Source organism: Micromys minutus, assembly GCF_963924665.1.
Source record: "Micromys minutus genome assembly, chromosome: 25".
In the NCBI taxonomy this organism is placed as follows: domain Eukaryota; kingdom Metazoa; phylum Chordata; class Mammalia; order Rodentia; family Muridae; genus Micromys; species Micromys minutus.
The window spans coordinates 21,502,441-21,522,048 of record NC_137960.1 but is presented as its reverse complement, the minus strand read 5'-3'; the positions used below and the strand labels follow the sequence as shown (position 1 = coordinate 21,522,048).

General features: G+C 38.1%; 1 protein-coding gene across 1 annotated transcript in view; it reads left to right on the top strand.

Annotated features, from left to right (window-relative positions):
* The window catches only part of HERC4 (HECT and RLD domain containing E3 ubiquitin protein ligase 4), a 63,248-nt gene that overhangs the window by 13,770 nt on the left and 29,870 nt on the right, over window positions 1-19,608 (top strand). Inside the window, exons 4-9 of the mRNA XM_080937904.1 lie at window positions 3,299-3,458; window positions 6,614-6,690; window positions 8,932-9,153; window positions 10,671-10,762; window positions 13,605-13,735; window positions 17,918-18,078. Of these exons, the coding sequence (XP_080794030.1) occupies window positions 3,299-3,458; window positions 6,614-6,690; window positions 8,932-9,153; window positions 10,671-10,762; window positions 13,605-13,735; window positions 17,918-18,078 (843 nt within the window). The remainder of the gene's footprint in view (window positions 1-3,298; window positions 3,459-6,613; window positions 6,691-8,931; window positions 9,154-10,670; window positions 10,763-13,604; window positions 13,736-17,917; window positions 18,079-19,608) is intronic.

The window sequence follows — 19,608 nt, the reverse complement described above, 5'->3', positions numbered from 1 at the left end:
GAGTCTCTCACTCTTATTTATTGTTACTTGGTTAGTTGATTTTTGAGACGTGGTATTCCGATATTATTGGCTGGCCTTAAACTCAGGACAGTACTTTATCCTTTTAAGCGTTCAGTATTCAGCATTTACCCCACGTCAGCTCTTTTTTCTCCCCCTTGAAAGGAGTTGATATTAGAACTCGTGGTGTCTTGAATTCATGCATCTCTAGTAGGAGTCTTTGCTGAGCCACTGTGCTCAGTTTCTGGTATGTAATTTTTGTTGTCTTAAGATTTATAGTTTCTCTTTGACTCTCTCTCTTTTTTTTTTTTTTTGACCTCTTAGTTGGTCTAAATGCCTCCCCCCACCTCCCGGCAGTCTCCCTGTGTAACCCTGACTGGCCCAAAACATGTTATGTAGACTAGGCTAGCCTGGAACTTGGAGATCTGTCTACTTTTGCCTCCTGAGCGCTAGGATTAAAATCAATCACTATGTCTGTTGTATTTGTCAATTTTTCAAGATTGTCTCCTGTTAATGATTTCTAGTTTCATGCTGTTTGTGGTCAAAAAAAAAAAAAAACAAAAACAAAACACTTTGGTAAGATTTTTGTGTCTTGTTGGATTTTTTTTTAAGCCTTATTTTGTGGCTTCATGAAAGAGTGTTCAATGTGTTTTAGATGATAGGACTCTTCAGTCTTAAATCAGAGTTCCAGCCAGTCAGTTCAGTTTCCTTGTGACTTTTCTGTCTGACTGGTTAACCTGTTGTTAAAGAGAAGGGGTCAAGTCCTTACTGCTTGTGGAGTATCTTTTCTCTTAGTGCTTACTTGGTTTTATATTTAGGTGGTTTGGTATTAGGTGAATGTTCTGTGGTAACTGATCCTTTATCATTAGATAATGATTTTATCATTAGATAATGTAAGTCTTGACCCCAGTGCTATTTTATTAGTTTATGTGCAGTCTGACAACCTTTGACTTATCTATACCTCTGGCACAGTAGATAAAATTTGCGTTAAGGCTTGGTTCATGCAGAATAAAGTTTTATTTATTTTGAAGTTTAGTTTGAATTTGCCTTTTTTTCCTTCAAGTTGAACATCTTTGATATAATTAAAGGCTAGTGGTTTTTCTGAGTTGAAGTTGTTGTCTTCACTCCAGTTTTGATACAAATTTCTGATCTTTTCCTTAGGAATTGCCCTTTAAGAATTTCAGTGGGCTTGGTGGTGCCCATAGTACTCGAGATGAGGTCAGAATATCGTGAGTTCAAGGTCAACCTAAGTTATATAGTGAGACTGTGCCTCATTAATGAATGAATGAATGAATTAGGAAAGTTTTTTCTTTTTCTGAGGTGTGAATAACATTTTCCCCATCAGTCTTTTCACTTCTATTTATCTTTGTTTTGTTCTAGTAATCTGAATTGATGAACAGATCTTTTTCTTTCCTGAGCTTATTTACTCAAGTATCACTATCTTCCAGAATCAATCCTAATGTGTTAGGAAACCTAAATAAAGAGTTCCTGTTCACATGATATCTTTTTATATCTTTATTTTAACCTTTAATCACAATCTTTATTTCTTCTGTTTCTCTCAAATTTCATTTTTGTATTTTCAGCAGTTGGAGCACAAAAATGTGTATTTTAATGTTAATGTGTAATATTTTCTATTAGATATTTGTATTGTACATTAGAATTTGATGCCTTTGACTTCATAGCCATTTAGATACAATTTAAGAGCTGTTAATTGGAAAACCAAAAATTCATTCATTTTTGTATTGTTTTCTTTTGACTCTTTTAAAGATTGTTTTAGTGAGATAATTGACCTATTTGGAGAGCCTCCATTATGGATAATAGATTTTTTTCCCCTCATAATTAAGATTTATAGGATTATTTGTGTAAGGTAATGATTCTTAGTTTTCCTGATTTTAGAGAAGGGCCATGTTACATCTGGTTTTCTTTTGTGTGTGTGTGTTTCGGTAATGATTTTATTAAAATACATACAACATAATACAAAAGTGAGAAATTGGTGTAAAAAACTTCAGTACTGGGGCACCAACTTGAAGAATTCTCAACTTGTTGGGCATCGTTGTGCACACTGGTTCTCCTAGCACACCAGTTCTCTTAGCACGGGAGGCAGAGGAAGGAAGACTGCTGTAGGCTTCAGCTGGCCTGATCTACTTAGTAAGGTTAGGTATACATGTCTAAAAAATAGGTTATCAACTCAAGGTACTTTAAGGTAAGTACTTAGTGTATCAGTATTGGTGTGTAGATTCCTGGATGTTATCTACCACTAGCCTCCCACTTTAAAAAGTGCAAGATCTTAATCCAGATATATTTGAAATGTTTACATGCAGGAATGTCAATTTCCATGGTGCAGTTTCATTATTGAATAGCATTATTTACTGTACTCTCTGGTTGATGGAGTTTAAATTGCTTTTATAATGAGACTTCTGGTTGAATTGAAGATAATTAAAGATAATTGTATCATTACTATTAATCTTATAAAGTTTAAATGTCATGTTAAAACTTGTGTACTGGTAAAACACAAGCAAATGTTGCATATATTTTTAGTTTTGTGTGTATGGGTGTTTGTCCTGAATGCTTATGTGTGTATTGTGTACATTCAGGTGCCTTTGGAGGCCAGAAAGGGCATCACATTACCTGGAATTGAGTTACAGGAGTTTGCAAGCCAGTGTGTGCATGCTGGGAACTGAACCCAGCTCAGTTGTTAAGAATAGCAAGTGCTCTTAACCACTGAGCCATCTCTGCAGCCCCAACACTGGGTATCTTAAAGAAACTTTGGTTGTCACTGGCTGGCTACTTTTGATTTAAAACGAGCATATTTTGACCATATGAGGGATTTATAACTGTTGGTGCTAAAATAGAAACCCATAAACTAAGACCCGCCATTTATAGTAGCCCTACTACACTTTACTTCTCTATTCAGAAAATTAACTGATTTTCTATTTTAAAATCTGGGCCTGGAGAGATGGTGGTATATGCCTGTAATCTCCACTTGGGAGGCAGAGGTAGGAGGATCTCAGGTTCAGGCTACTCTGAGCTGTGGTAGTGAAATTCTGCCTCAGAAAACTAACAAAGAAAAAGAAATCTGTCAATAAATTGCCAGTTCAGATTAAGTGATTTCTTGAGAGTTTCATAATGAGAATTTTATATGGAACATATTTGTTCATTTTTTAAAAAAACAACTGGTTATAGTTTTATGTTTTAGCCTCTCCATATTTTTTGATAGAAAATGAGAATCGAATAAATTTTAATCCTCATTTCAACTCAAAACTATAATGTAATGTTTCTCTTCCTGATTTTTGTTCTGTAGAGCAGGTTGTTGCCCTGGATGCTCAAAATATTGTAGCTGTTTCATGTGGAGAAGCTCACACATTAGCACTTAATGACAAGGGCCAGGTGTATGCTTGGGGTCTCGACTCTGATGGACAACTTGGCCTACAAGGATCAGAGGAATGTATCAGAGTACCCAGGTAACAAAGGTGACCACAAAGAGGTCCTTGATCTTTTATAAGAAATTGTTTATCGAAATCATTTTGTTTACTGTGAGCATGTTTTGTTGCTTATTATTTCTCCCCCTTGAATCTTTCAAGAAGTTACTAAGTTGGTTCTTGTTAATGATTTAGATTGAAGTATTTGGTTGGCTAAGTATCAGTTATATTTATTTAATTTACTCTAATTTATTTATAATGGGTAGAATTTCTGTTAGTAAAGAAAATTAGGGATTTTTTTCTTCTGGAATGGGATAGGCTTTATTTCAGCTGTTGGTTCTACTCTGTCAGATGTTCCAGCTATTGAAATATTTATTAAATACCAATTGGTTGCTGGGCATGGTAGCACATGACTTAATCCCTGCACTCAGGAGGCAGTGGCAGATAGATGGCTCTCTGTCAAGGCCAGCCTGGTCTACATTAGCTCCAGGACAGCCAGAACTATGTAGAGAGACCCAATCTCAGAAAACAAACAAACAATACCTATTAGTTGCATGTTTCCCTGACTTTTTTAAAAAGGCTTTATTGGTTTTATTAATTAAATTCAGAAGTCCATTACAGTGCAGACCGTCAGTACTGGGGCTTATAGTATGCACTACCACGCCCAGCTCTTGTTTTAGATCTTAGAAGGAAACCGTTTAGCTTTTATCCACTATGATGTCATCTTTTGCTTCTGCTGTTGTTGATCTTATTCTGTTCTCTGTGTGCTTTTTTGCCTGCATGTATATATGCGTATGTACCACATGAGTGCCTGGAACCCAGACGAGCAGAGGAGGGCATCAGATCCTATGGAACTAGTGCAGTGGCTGAGACCCTTTAATACAGTTCTTCATGCTGTGGTGACCCCAACCATTACATTATTATTTTTACTGCTTTACTTCATAACTCTGGTTTTGCTACTGTTATGAATTGCAATGTAAGTATCAGATATGTAACCCCTGTGGACTGACATGTGAGTGCTGGGAACCAAATATGGGTCCTTCGGCAAGAGCAGCAAGTACTCTTAACCACTGCATCATTTCTCCAGCCACTTGTTGATTTTTTAAACTTTTTTTATAAAAAGGTCTTTGTTTTGTTGACATGTCTCCCCCTTCCCCTCTATTTTTTTGAGACATCGTTTCTTTGTGTAGCCCTGGCTGTCCTAGAACTGGTTCCGGTTGGCCTCAAACTTGCAGGGATCTGCCTGCCTCTGCCTGAGTTAAAGGTGTGTGCTACCACCTTGTGGAATATGCTTCTCTTATACTTCTTTGTTCAACCTCTAGCTTTCTTTTTTTGTTGCGTCCTTACTTGTAATTAGTATCAGAGTAAATGAATTCATTTTTCTGATTTTTTTTTTTAAAGAGTCGGTAAGAAAGGATTTTTAAGAATATCAGTTCTGTAAATGTCTTTTTCAAATTTAGCAGAGAAGCCATTAGGTCCTATGCTTTCTTTTTCATGACATTAGTATTGATTCTACCTTGCTCCTTGTTACAGGTCTGTTGGGTTTTCTGTTTCTTTATGTAATCTCTAGTCACCCTTCTCCACCATGCCCAGCTCAGTCACTTTTCTTTAAGATTCATTCATTCATTCATTCATTCATTCATTTATTATAAGTACACTGTAGGTATCATCAGACACACCAGAAGAGGGCATCTGTAATGTAAGATTTCATTACAGATGGTTGTGAGCCACCATGTGGTTGCTGGAATTAGAACTCAGGACCTCTGGAAGAGCAGTCAGTGCTCTGAGCCATTTCTCCAGCCCTCCGTCACTCATTTTTAACTAGAGAATTTAGTGTGTTGCCATTTAAGGTGTTTAATTTTATGGTGTCTCACTGTGTAGCTCTGACAGGCTTCAAACTCTGTAGACCTTGAAAAATGATGCATTCACTTGGTGATATTTGGCTTTCACTGTGTTGTGCTTTGGGATTCTCATGGATATAGGATATAAGATGTATTCTACCTTTACATAATTCATTGTCTAGCTTAGGAGACAGACATTATATGAATGTATAGTAGTGATAAACAGGATTGTAGGCTTCCTTGAGAATATAACATTTTGAAATGTTTTGCATGAGCTTGTGAATTGAAGTTAATAGTGAAAAGATCAATGTGTGGTGTGGGTGGTACCCATAAGCAGGAGCAGTTCATACCATCTTCAGCACACTTGTGTTTTTGTTTCCACCTCTTTTGCATTTATTTTGCTATATCATTCTGTTATACTTTTAAAAACTAAAGGTACATTAGAACCTGATAATTTAAAGCAGCATAACTCTCAGGTTCTGTAGTTAAGAAACGTGTATCTACTAAATACATTTTTTTATACAATGAAGAGTTGGAGTTAACTATTCTTTTTCTTGCCCACAATATGATTCACTGAAACTCTCTTTGGAAAATTATAGGTACTAAAACTCAGTTGAGAATTTGCGCTAGACTTTGAGTTGGCAGAGTCAGGTCAGATGGCAGTATCAGATAAAGCCAGATAAGAAGAATTTCTCTTACCTTTTTCTTGAGAACATTTATTCAAAAGCAGTAGAAGATTGATTGGGTGAAAGAATGGGAAGGGAGTATGTAAGATGCTTAGGATGTAGCAGCCAGCGCCTCCCCTACTCCCCAGTAATTCACTGTGGTTAGGAAAAACTAAGAGTGAGAAGACGAGTTCGAGATAGCATTACTGATTATTGCTTATCATAAATGTGAATGAACCAAATTTCCCTAGTTGAAACTGGAGTGCCACTGATGTGGGCATAAATTGAGAAGGGTAGGCGGGGAAATAGGATCCACAGTTCTGAGATTAGGAGAACACCATGTTTAGAATAGTGTTCCAAATAAATTGCCAGCTTTTACACTACAAATTAAGAAAAATATTGAGTAATAGAAGAAAATGTTTGAATGATAAAAGCATCCTGAGGGATGTTTATCTATAAGCATGGCTTATCTTGCCTCTGTTCTGTCTTTATAGGTGTTTTCTCAGCACATCTTTTTATACTTACATTCTGATTACTGGTTTTAACCTGAAGTTTTGATAATTAGCCTTCACTGAAAGATAGCAGGCCTTGCAAAGCCAGCAGACAGCTGGCCAATTAGTAGCACTTGGGCAGCATACAAGACCCGCTTGTTGCACAGAGGGGATTGAGTCTGCTCCCTTTTCTTTCCTAGGAATATTAAAAGCCTTTCGGATATCCAGATAGTACAGGTTGCCTGTGGTTACTATCATTCGCTTGCACTTTCTAAAGGTAAGTACTCAGGCTTTGCTAACTAAAAATTACTGTTTGCTTCTTTGAACAAAAAGGCCTCTGGATTTTCTTTTACAAGAAATTTGTCCTGATTTCATTTTTATGAATTTTAAATCAGCTGTTAGTTTCCATACTTACAGAACTCATGAAATATTTATTGAGCTTATGGTGTCCATAAACCACTGTAAATTACAGTATTAAGTTTTTGAGGAACATAACACTTCTCCATGTAATCGTCCCTTCACGTTTCCCTTACTAGTATTTTTTTTTCTCCTTTTGGTTTATTCAAGACAGGGTCTTATATATATAATTATGGCTGTCCTTGAACCCACTAGACCAGGCCGGACGTGAACTCGGAGATCTACCTGCCTGTGTCTCTCCAGAGCTGGGCCTAAAGGAGTGCACTACACTTGGTGCTAGTGTTTTCTTTTATCTGCAAATACCTTGTATATCTATTATATTTTTCACTAGGTATTTAATATTTTGTAATTATGTAATTTTTTATTATATAGGTTTGAAATTTGGTTGTTAATTAATTACTAAATATTTAGAAGCAATAAGTTATTCATATTCCAATTGAACATTAGAGAATGAATTTGAGAATCTCCATTCAAAAAGATAATCTTGGGGGCTGGAGAGATGGCTCAGTGGTTAAGAGTACCAAGTGCTCTTCCAGGGGTTTTAAGGTCAATCTCCAGCAACCACATGGGTTGTAGTGGGATCTGATCCCCTCTTCTGGTGTGTTTGAAGATAGCTACAGTGTACTCATATAAAGTAAACACAATTTAAAATATATATATATACATACACATATGCAAAGTTTCCCCTTTTTGGCTGGCTTTGTTTTGAGGCACGGTTTTGCTTTGTAGCCTGGGCTATCCTTGAACTAGAAGCAGTCTGTTTTTTATTTTTATTTTTTTTTTAATTTTTAAATCTTTGCTGTTGTATTTTGTTTTGTCTTTTGTTTGTTTTTTTTAAACAGGGTTTCTCTGTGTAGCCCTGGCTGTACTGGAGCTCAGTCTGAAGACCAGGCTGACCTTGAATTCAGAAATCCATCTTCGTCTACCTCATCTATAGTCCCAAATGCTGTGACTAAAGGGACGAGTGGCCACTGCCCAGCTAACAGCAGTCTGTTTCAGCCTCTCTAGGACTGGGGTTATAGGCATTAGTCACCTCACCTGGCTGCAGTTTGCTTGTTATGCAAATACATATGTGCTTGGAGAAGAGTCAGGGACCTAATAGTTTAAAGGTTAGATAGAAGTTTATTTTAACTGACAGCCTTGGGAGTCATTCCTCTGGAGCCATCTATCTTTTTCCGGTTTTTTGTTTGTTTGTTTTGTTTTTGAGACAATTTGCCACTGCCCTGGAGCTTACCAAATGAGTGCTGACCACACACACACACACACACAGAGAGCTAGAGATGGCAAGAGCTTGTCACTATTCCTGCTCCACCCAGCCCTGTTCTGGCTCCTGTTGAACTTGTTTTCACTTTACCAGCTGAGCTGTTTTCCCAGCATAGATGCTTGCTTTTAAATGTGTACTATTTTGTAGTATGAACTTTTAAATTTGCTAGTTTAGATAGATTATTGCTAATTATTTTAATAAAAAAGGTCTGGAGTTCCTGGCAGATGAATCAGAACTAACAAGTAGGAGAGAAAATGATGAGAGGAACCAGGAAGGATGCTAAAAACAGGCCTGTTTACCAGAAAAAGAAACAAAAAACAAAAAACAACCTGTAACTTAGTAGTGCTTGGTAGATGTAGATTTATTTGGTGATGGTGATGCCTGAGAGGGAATGACATCCCTGGGTCTGTGACTTCTGCTGATGAAGGGCAGCCCTGGACGAGAGCCGTGGGGTCAGAGTGTGGGCACCATGAACTAGAGTGGTTTTGGAACATCCACGTGTAGGTGTCAGATAAGCAGTGGGCTGCAGGTGTTTCTTAGTTTAGATTTGCATATATTGATAACTGAAGCCTTGATTAGAAGAGTACTTTAGAGTCCTTTGCTGTAGGGCATGAGATGAACGTATTCCTAATTTATATAACTGGTTACTGCTGAAACTTAACCAGTGTGCTCATAAGACATGGTTTTATAGCTTGCAGTATGATTTTATATAAAGAAACTGACTTCTTTGTTCAATAAGTATGTATTTTCATCTAATGGGAAAATGTCCCCCCAAATAGTTGATCTTCAAATGATATTATGTGTGTGTAAAATAATTACATGATTTTTGTCTTACAGCAAGTGAAGTTTTCTGTTGGGGACAGAATAAATATGGCCAGCTGGGTCTAGGCATTGATTGTCCAAAGCAGACTTCACCACAGCTGATTAAGTCTTTGCTTGGAATACCCTTCATGCAAGTTGCAGCTGGCGGCGCCCATAGCTTTGTACTCACCCTTTCTGGAGCTATCTTTGGATGGGGACGTAACAAGTTTGGTCAGCTAGGTCTTAATGATGAAAATGGTAGGTTCTCTTCATAGTTAAGCGTATTTTTAAAAGATGATCTTGTGAGATAAATGAGTGATTTTTAGAGCATTGGAGAAACGTATACCCAAATCTTCCCAGGACGGATAGTGGTGGAGTTGAGGATGTTAATTTAAATTTTCAGTCTGTTTTGGGAGGATCGTGGGAAGGCTGAAAATTGATATGTAATAAATTGGAAAGTTTGTTGAGGCTTGGAGATATAGCTCATTGGAAAAGCTCATGCCTAGTATGCACAAGGCCCTGGGTTTTCCCTAGCACCTTTTCCCCACCAAAAAGAAGAAAAATATTCTTTAGATCACTTGTACTTGATTGTGTATAGGTCCATGGTAGAATGCTTGCCTACCACACTGGGTCTATGGGTTTTAATCCCTAGTACTAAAAGAGAAGAAAGGGGGCTGGAGAGATGGCTCAGTGGTTAAGAGCACTGACAGCTCTTCCAGAGGTCCTGAGTTCAATTCCCAGCAACCACATGGTGGCTCACAACCATTTGTAATGGGGTCTGATTCCCTCTTCTGGTGTGTCTGAAGACAGTATCAGTGCACTCACCTACATAGAGTAAATCTTAAAAAAAGAAAAAAGAGAGAAGAAAGGTTATGCTGCTTACATTCTCATTGTTGGATGTCGTTAAGAAGACAGTTTATAAATACTGATTTAAGTTGGTAACTAGTGTTGCTCCAGCATTGGCCACCATTAATAGAAAGAAGCTATACAATTAACTAGTGAAGAAGCTACATATAGATTCCTGGTAGAATATATGTGCTATAGCTTAGCCTGGTATTAAAAATTTTTGCTCTGGGAAAGTAACATGAATATTCATTGCTTCTAAGTTGGATTTATTTGACCTGGGTTGTTAGGTTACTTTTTGGTTCAGCTTCTTTTTACACTGATGATTGTCTTAAATAAACATTTTAAAAAACCAACCATTTGAAACTAGTTATAGTCTTTTATCTGATATTTCATACCTGCCAGTTTTTTGAATGCTAATATTTGGCCTATAAGTCATAGTCTGTGAAGTTCAACGTACTTGTAATGCCTGAGATGGCCAAAGTGCATCTTTACCTAATAATAACTGATAATGATAAGTGAAAAATTCTCTCATAGAAACAGATAATGGCTTTTGTTTTGCATAAAAAATATGCTCTTGTTATATTATTATTGTTTTGCCACAAAATGCAGAAAGTAGGACCGTCTATTGAGTAGAACCTTTGAGCATGGCTCTTACAGAAAAAATAATTATACACATGTAGAAAATCTGAACATTGGAGTTCTGTATTGCTGAATCCTGTGTACAGTAGCACTAGGCTAATTTAATGCTCATCTTTGAGTCTTTATCATAAGGCATGGAAACCCAATTTTATAGACTTTTTTTCCATAGAAAATCTTTGATAGTAAAAATTAGTATTACATCTACTTAGTTTGGAAATCTATAAAGGAAACACATTTTAGAAGAATTTTAGTTTAAAAATATCATTAACGTCTTTTATTGGAATTTTCAGATAGGTATGTTCCTAATTTACTAAAGTCACTAAGATCTCAGAAAATAGTTTATATTTGTTGCGGAGAAGATCATACTGCTGCATTAACCAAGGTATTGTATTTAAAAAACTTTTTATTATTTGCAGTAATTTTTTCATAATTAGTGAATGCTTTTGTAACATTTCCATTAAACTTGAGCAATGTTTGTGTTTCAGAAATAGTTTATATTGAAAAAGGCCTAAATTAGTTTTGAAAATAACGTGCCTTAATGTTTAGTTTTGCTTAGGGTTATGAACTGTGCGTTTGATAGACTGTCATATTCAGTTGCAGCAGTGTTTAAATGTAGTCCAGACTCAGCTTAAACTCTAGACGTTCCCATCTGTGCTTCAGGGGTGCTGGGTTGCAGTCAGTCAGCACTTTTTAGAGGGGCATTTGTCTGTGGTATTGATAATAGAAATTAAAACTCAGGATCTTATGTATACTAGGTCATCTCTACCACTGGGCCGTATCTCCAGCCCCTTCTTTATTTTTGCTCAGGCTGACCTCTGGTGTTCAGTGCACTGAGCCTGCTCAAAAGCTGGGATCACTGAATGTTTGAGTGAGATGGCTTCATCTTGGTTCATCAGGCTTGCAGTACTGTGCGTCAGCCCCATTTGTATTTATTTATTTATGCTACCAAGTTTGCGTTAAACTTCCATTGGGTTTATAACTATTTTATAAGACCTAAAGTAGCAGCTGAATTTTTGTTACCTATATTAAATTTTTTATATTTTATAACTGTATTAAACGAAATGTTGTATTTAGGCTGGATATTAAGCTAGCGATGACATTGTTAATACAGCATTGTTAATTGTGTTAACATTTCATCTTTCATCTTCTGGTTCTGGTGAGTAGACATTAAAGTGAACATATTCAGACAGTGGGTGTAGTTACGTGGTGACTTCAGTTTGAAATTCACCAATATAGAAATAAAACATATTGCAACTAATTTTTAACTGGATAATATTGTATTTGTTAATATTAACATAAAGATTCTGAGAAATTGTTTTTTGGCCAAATTAGTAATTGATGTTTCAGAAGGGCTAGGGATGTAGTGGCTGTGGGTGCTTGTCCACTGTACATGAGGTCCTAGGTTCTGTCCCAAGTACTCCACACAAACTGAGGTCAGAAACGAAGCTGTCTTTACAGCTGTGCAGCCCCTCCTCATTGTCGTTATTTTGTCTTACAGTCCGTAAAAGAAATCAACTTTTTTCTTTCTTCTCCTCTTTCTTCTCTGCCTCTTCTTTCTCATCTGCCTCTTCCTCCTCCTCGGAGCCTCACTGTGTAGTCCTAGCTGGGCTTAGAACTTACTACATTATACAGTGTTGGAGATGTGTGTTAGGCACGCACTCTACCAGCTAAGCTGTCTGTTTAATATGGAAAGTCCTTAAAGTGTGTCCTTACACTATAATATATAAAAACAGACTGTTAGATATCGAAACCAGGATGTAAAATTACACACGCATAACTATAGCTGTAAAAAAAGCGTCAAATTGAAAAATGCTATAATTGTGGCCTCAGCCAGATGGTGGTGGTACATGTCTTTAATCCCAGCATATGGAGGTGGAGGCAGGCTAGCCTGGTCTACAGATTGAGTTCCTGGATAGCCAGGGCTACACAGAGAAACCCTGTTTAAAAAAAAAAAAAAAAAACAATCAGCCCAACAAAACAAAACAGAAACATAGCCTCATGAGTTTTAATGTGAAGATTTAAAGATTGTCTCTTATATAGCAAGTCTGTATGTGCACATATCTGTGCATTCTGCTTACACCTACTTTTTGTGGGAGCTTTCCTATCTGTACTTTGTTTTTGACATGATCTCCCTAGATAGCATGGGCTAGCCTTAAACTCATCTTTTTGCCCCAGCTTCCCGGTGAGAGGACATCACACTGTCTAAGCAGAGTATCTGTCTGTCTTCAAGGAAGGCATAGCTAGCTTATTAACTAAAGATAGCTTTTTTTTTTTTTTTTTTTTTGAAGTTTTTGTGTTAGATGTCTCCTTTGAATTAAAAAAGAAAAAGAAGAATATGATATTTCAAAGCAATGTAATTAAGTATTTCCTGGCTCTTTTGGTTGGTTGGTTGGTTTAGGTTTTGTTTGGTAGATGAGGTGTCTCATGTAGTCCTGGCTCTTCAGACTATTGGCCAGTCTTTTACCCTCTTCTCAAGTGCTGAGCTGTCAGGTATGCACCACCACGCCTAGTAGCAATTACTTCTTTAATGAACACTTAAGATGTTTTATCATAATGAGAACATTACTGAGTTGTGCAGTTACAACTCCCTGAGATGCTGAAGCCGGAGGACCTTAAGTTCAAGGCCTTCCTCAACTAAGAACAAGTGCAGGGCCAGCTTTGACAGCTGTTTAAAAATTCTATTTTAAAATAAAAGGTGGAGGCCGGTGAGATGGCTCGGCAGATAAAGGTGTTTTCCATTCTTGGTAACTTGAATTGACTCACCAGAACTCAGGTAAAGGTGGAAGGAGAGAACCAGACTCTGTAGAGTTGTTCTCTAAGTACATGTGTTTACACATGTGCAACATGAACATCCACACTAATAGTACATTTTTTAAATGTTTTGCCAGTGGTACATGCCTTTAATCCGAGCACTCGGGATGGAAAATGCAGGCAGATATCTCTGAGTTCCAGGCCAGGGTTACACTGAGAAGCCCTGTCTTGGGAACAGAACAGAAGTCTTAAGTAGAAGAAGAGCACTTATGCACTAAGCTGTGGGGGTATTTCTTCTTCTCACACTCCATTATCTTAGTTCAAAAAGCTTTTACCTTATTAGTCAGCCATCACACAGTCTCAAAGACAGGAAAGAAAATATCTGAGTCTGTGTTAAAAGTGTGTTCATATTGTAAACATTAGTTTCTTTTCTGACTTCTCATAAGTGTTTTAATTTGCTTGTTGTTTTCCAGGAAGGTGGGGTGTTTACCTTTGGAGCTGGGGGGTATGGCCAGCTGGGTCATAATTCTACCAGTCATGAAATAAACCCCAGGAAAGTTTTTGAACTCATGGGAAGCATCGTTACTCAGGTGGCTTGTGGAAGGTAAGCTATAGTAAAGAGAGAGGCGTTTGGTCTCTAGCCTGCTTATTGAACTGGTAAGGATGACGACACACACTTGTAACTCTTGCACTTGGTGGGCTATAACAGGGACAATCTGTTTATAACAAACCACCTATCCCCACCCTAAGGAAAACATCACACTTTTTAAAGGATTGTATAGTAAATTGTCTTTGGGCTCTAGTAACCTGAGGTGGAGTTCTTAATGTCTGCTTTGTTGCTGAGGAGTCAGTAGCAGCAGCTGACTCCCGGTGAGTCTGTTTCAGGTTCTTAGAGACTGTCACTTTTCATTGTAATGGCATCATTTTTATATTTTTACAAAGTTTTACAAGAGTGTTCTTATTTTTATCTATTTTTTTTAAAGAGTTATTTATTATATGTGAGTACACTGCAGCTCTCTTCAGACACACAGAAGAGGGCATCAGATCCCATTACAGATGGTTGTGAGCCACCGTGTGGTTGCTGGGAATTGAACTCAGGAACCCAGGAAGAGCAGCCAGTGCTCTTAACCACTGAGCCATCCCTCCAGCCCTCTTATTTTTAAATATTTGCCAACACCACCTTCTCTTAGCAGCTAGCCATCCTGATGGGTGTGTGTTGCTTAGATTTGTGTTTCTCCACTACTTAGGGTGCTCAGCATCTCTGTTATCGACTACATTCTAGCCTTTAATCTCTCTATCAGATACCTAATCTGAAGGTTTTGCTTTTTGGTTTTTCTTTTTTAATGTTTTATAGGTTGTCCTTGTGTTAATATTTTGTGTTGTCTGAAGAGATAAGAGCAGACTTGTACTCATCCTAGATAGACCACAAAGAAACAATTCTTTCATCTTAAATCTAGAATGGTTGAACCCAATTTAGTTTTGGTTTCTTAAAGGAGCACCAGCAAATTCTGGGTGGCTGAAGAAAACCCTCTCCCCTTGCAAGTGTTAACCATTTATCTATCTTCAAGGCAGAGTGGGCCTTCTGTGCTGGGTCATGACTTACCTTTGACCCCTGTGTGCTGCCTCAGGAACCTTGCCTACATAAAGAATGTTTCATTACCAGCATACCAGCATTAAAAAATACTGTCTTTTTAAATGCTGAGCTATTCTTCTGAAACCAAAATCTGGGTGCAAATTTGCAGGGAGACTGAAACAAACCATGGCTGCCATTTGGCCCAATTTTGGGCTTTGGTTTTAATCATGTAGTTTGTTTGGGAAGACTTCTAAATGCAGTGTGTGTTCTAAAGTATTTTGTAAGAAATGTTCTCAAATAAGTAGCTAGCATTAATTTACTGTGTAATATAACTCTAAGTGTAAAATATGATTCTGCATATGGATGAAAAAATTGTTTATAACAAATGTCAATTGGGGAAGGCTAGAGATGTAGGTCAGAATACTGACTGTTCTTTCAGAGAACCTGGATCTGAATCTCAGCAACCACATGGCAGGTTATTACTATCTGTAACTTCTGATTTATGGAGTTTGTTGCACTTTTTGGCTTCCTTGATGACTGCTGACAAGTACCAGATATACATGAAGGCGAAACACAGTTAATTATTTTAACAAACAGGATCCTGTGGACTAGAGAAATGGCTCAGCAATTACTTGCTTACATAAATAAAAAAGTAAAATTTAGTTAGCTGGCCTAATGGCACACACCTTTAATCCCAAGGCTCTGTTACACAGGGAAACTCAGTAAGAGACAGCTAACTGGGGCCCCGTGCTGGGGGTGGGTATCTGCTAGTAAGTGCTTGCTTCACTAACACAAGGACCTGAATTCAGGCCTGCATCACATAAACTGGTGAGCTCCAGGCTAGTGAGAGACCTATGCCAGAAGAGATGATACCTGAGATTGTCCTCTCGCATATACATACACATAAAGAAAGAGCAGCTTGCTGTGACCTCAAAGCCCTGACATAAATAGTCCTCATTTTTCTCACATTTCCTAATAGCTAGGGTGTGAATGGCATGGATCACTGTATCTGGCTAATAGTGTTTTTAGGTACACATACAAATTCAGATTTCATGAAGTCTTATTTTTCTTTTTGTTGCCTGTGACTATGGTATAATTGAGGAAATACTGCTCAAATCCAGTGTGTTTTCATCCTTTGAACTGGATCCCCATCATTTGTTTTTGACACACTTCATTTTGTAGCTCAGGCTGCCTTGGAACTCATCCTGTAGCCAATTTGAACTTGGGACAGTCTTCATGCTTCAGTCTTGAAAGTGCTAGGGTCAATTCTTGTATTTCCTCTCTTTGTGTAGCAGTCTTCCCATCGTTACTTGTATAGAATTTTTTCTTTCTATGCTGAATGATTTTTGATGTATTGTTGAGAAACATTTGGTCTTACAATCTAGAATTTAATTATTGACTGTAGCAACTGTAACTCGGTGTCATGTTTTAAAGTCTGAAGTATGAGCCCACCAGTCTTGTTTTTCTGTTCTGTCCCTTCTCCTCCTAGTCCCAAGCCTGGGAGTCCCGACTCTGACTGACCTTGTCCAGCCATCGGCTGCCAGCATCTTTATTTGCCTATCAGAACCAACTGGGAGCGGGTCCCTTAGTGTCTTACCTGTGGATGTGTGGCCTCTCTATTGCAATTTTGGGACCCAACTTAACAGTGGATTGCAAGCAGCATTAGGGCAAACCTGATACAGAGCTCCTTAGATTATTCTTTTCTGCATCAGATTGCATGATTGTGTCTTGAGGATTTGTTTTAATTAGGTGTGTACAGTGATTGGTTTTCTGTATTCTGGGCCACCTTTGCATCACCTGAAAATGATCATACTAACGTACCATCTTAGTATGCTGTTGAATTCAGTTTACTTGGGACTTTGTTTTGAGAAAGTGTCAACGTGTAGCCCTGACTGGCCTAAAACTTAGACTTCTGTCTCCCCAGTGCTGGCATTACACAAGTGCCACCATGCCTAAGCTTCCGTTTTCATCTCTGGTCTTAATAGTTTAAATTCTTTCCAAGTCAATCTAGCCCATAGTTGATAAGATACTTTTTAAAGTTGATTTAAGTCGGGGTCTCACTCTGTTGCTCTGGCTGTCCTGGAACTCTGTAGAGTTAAGCAGACCTCTGCCTCCCAGGTGGTGATAGTGAAGACTGCTGCCACCACATTTGGCAGTTTACGGCAGACAATAATAGTTGTATCAGATTCCCAGTGTTTACTACTTACCTGCTTTCCCAGTTCCTTTTATGAAGAGTTGACCTTCTTGCTTTGTGATGACACAGTTGCTATAAAGTAGGTCTTTACATCACTTCTCAAAAGTGCTGCCTTATTAAACTTGTACTGATAAATTATTCATCTGCACAGTTGTTTCTGTTAATTGTGTACACTATGAATATAGTTGTCTTAATGTATCTGCTAGTGTGCTGGTGTAATCATTAAAGTACTGATGATCAAGACAGGTTTGTTTCTTTGTTGGAAAACTCAGTATTTCACATTTAAGTATTATATCAGTCATAGATTTTTGTATTTTTTTGTTTTGTCTTGGTTTTTGTTTTTGTTTATTTTGAAACAGGGGTTTTCCTTGTAGCTCTGGCTATCTTAGGACTCTATGTAGACCAGGCTGGGCTTACAGTCCAGGGATCTGTCTGTCTTTGCCTCCCATGTGCTCATCAAAAGTGTGCACAGCTATTTTTGTAGGTAATATTTATCATATTAAACAGTTTCTCTTTTCTAGTCCTATTTTTGTTTTCAGTGCTAGTGGTATCTGTGATAGGCAAGCACTCTGCCATTTGGGTATATCCCAACTCCATATCTAGTTGCTCTTCATGTACCCATTGAGATGATTTGTGATTTTTATTAATTGTGTGTTCGGGGGCCAGAGCAGATCATTGAGTATCCTTTTCTCTGTCACTCAGTGCTGCATTGCCCTGAAACAGGGACTCTCAGTGGGCTAGAAATTCACCATTTCAGCAAAACTGGCTGTTGAGTAAGCTCTCAGGATCAGCCTGTATGCTTTTACTCCCCATGCTGAGTTACAAGCACACACAGCCATTCATACCCAGCCGTTTACAGGATGTTGGGTATTCTGATCAATTCCTGGTGCTTGCAGAGCCAACACTCTTATCCCCTGAGCCATCTTTCCAACCCCGGTTTATTTTTGTGTTGGTTAATTTGTAGTTAAATTCTTTGGAATTTAACTTTAAGTCAGAAGTTTTCTGTCGTTTTATTCTAGGCAGCATACCTCTGCATTTGTTCCTTCTTCAGGACGAATTTACTCCTTTGGTCTTGGTGGTAATGGGCAGTTGGGAACTGGTTCAACAAGCAACAGGAAAAGCCCTTTCACTGTAAAAGGAAACTGGTTTTCTTATAATGGACATTGTCCACAGGATATTGGTAAGCGTTACTGTATTTAATGTATGCTACATATGTTACAGCTCTTATTAAAATGTTGGTCTTCTGTGTATACAAGAACTGTAAGATGCATTGTTAGTAAAGTAACAAATTACAAGTGTGGTGCTAACAGGAGGAACATTGAGTTTATCTAGCTTGGGCTCAAGGTAAGACCCCCAAATGCATGTGTTTATGTTGTATATATACATCTATACATGCAGAGAAATTGTGAATAAAATAATAAAAATACTTTTGTGGGTGGTTCCTACAGAAACAGGGCTACCAGTGAAAGGGGTGGTTTGAACTGATGTCAGTACATACAACAAGATTTCCTAATTGAATTGTTTTAAAATCAAGCATTGCTTTAGTTAGTGTTGAGGGGAGGGCCCACCTCATTGTAGATGGTGCAGTCCCTGGATTGATGGCCCTGGGTTCCATGAGAAGGCAGGCTAAGCGGGATAAGAAGGGGTGCACTGTTGAGTTACATCTTGTAATTTTTGGAAAGAAAACCTTTTCCAAACTCTTAAATCATCATGGTCTAAGCCAGACGAAACTTACTGTACTGTGGTCAGAGAAACAACAACTCAGCAGCTGAGAGCATCTGACACTTTGCTAGAGGACCCAGGTTCAGGTCTCAGCACCCATGTCTGCTGCTGTACTCCATCCAGCTTCCAGGGCCTAATGGCCTTCCCCTATTTACAGAGGCAGCACACACAACTCACATGGCATACACACAAATGCACACACAACTCACATGGGATACACACAAATGCACACACAAATTAAAACTAAAGATCTCAGCCAGTGGTGATGACACATAGCCTTAATCTCTCAACTCAGGGAGCAGAGGATCTCTGTGACTTGGAGGCTAGCATGATCTACAGAGTGAGTTCCAGGATAGCCAGGGCTACACAGAGAAACTCTGTCTTCAAAAACAAAAATGACAACAAACAACTATAAATGTTTAAAATTGCATTTTACTATAACCTCTGACTACTTACTGAGGATTTTTTAAAACGACATTTTACTTAGTTGTAAGGGAGTAATCAAGGAAATAAAGATACTGTTTCTTTCTTTGAAAAAGTTTGTATTTCTGTAGCAGCCACAGGCAATAATAATACCAAGGTTTAAGAAACAAAAAGTCAAGCCAAGTTTGCTCAGGAACTGCAGGGGAGACAGGATGGTATAAGTGGGAGGCAGAGGAGGCAGTTGGATCTCTTGAGTTTGAGGCCAGCCTGGTCTACAGAGTTCCAAGACAGCCGGGGCTACACAAGAGAAACCCTGTCTCAAGAAAAAAAGAAACTCATTCTTGGCTACATCCCAATTGTGAGGGCAGCAGCTGTTCTATAATGAGACCCAGGAAACAATAAAACATAAATGTCTCGGATTTGGAAATAGCTAGACATTATTTGGAAATAGAATGCCTTTTTTTTTTTTTAAGTGTCTGGCACTTCAGAATGCAGCCCTTGTAGTTTCATCTGGGAACAGAGGAGATAAAGGAGAAGAATCATGACCCACAGGTTGAGCACTGGT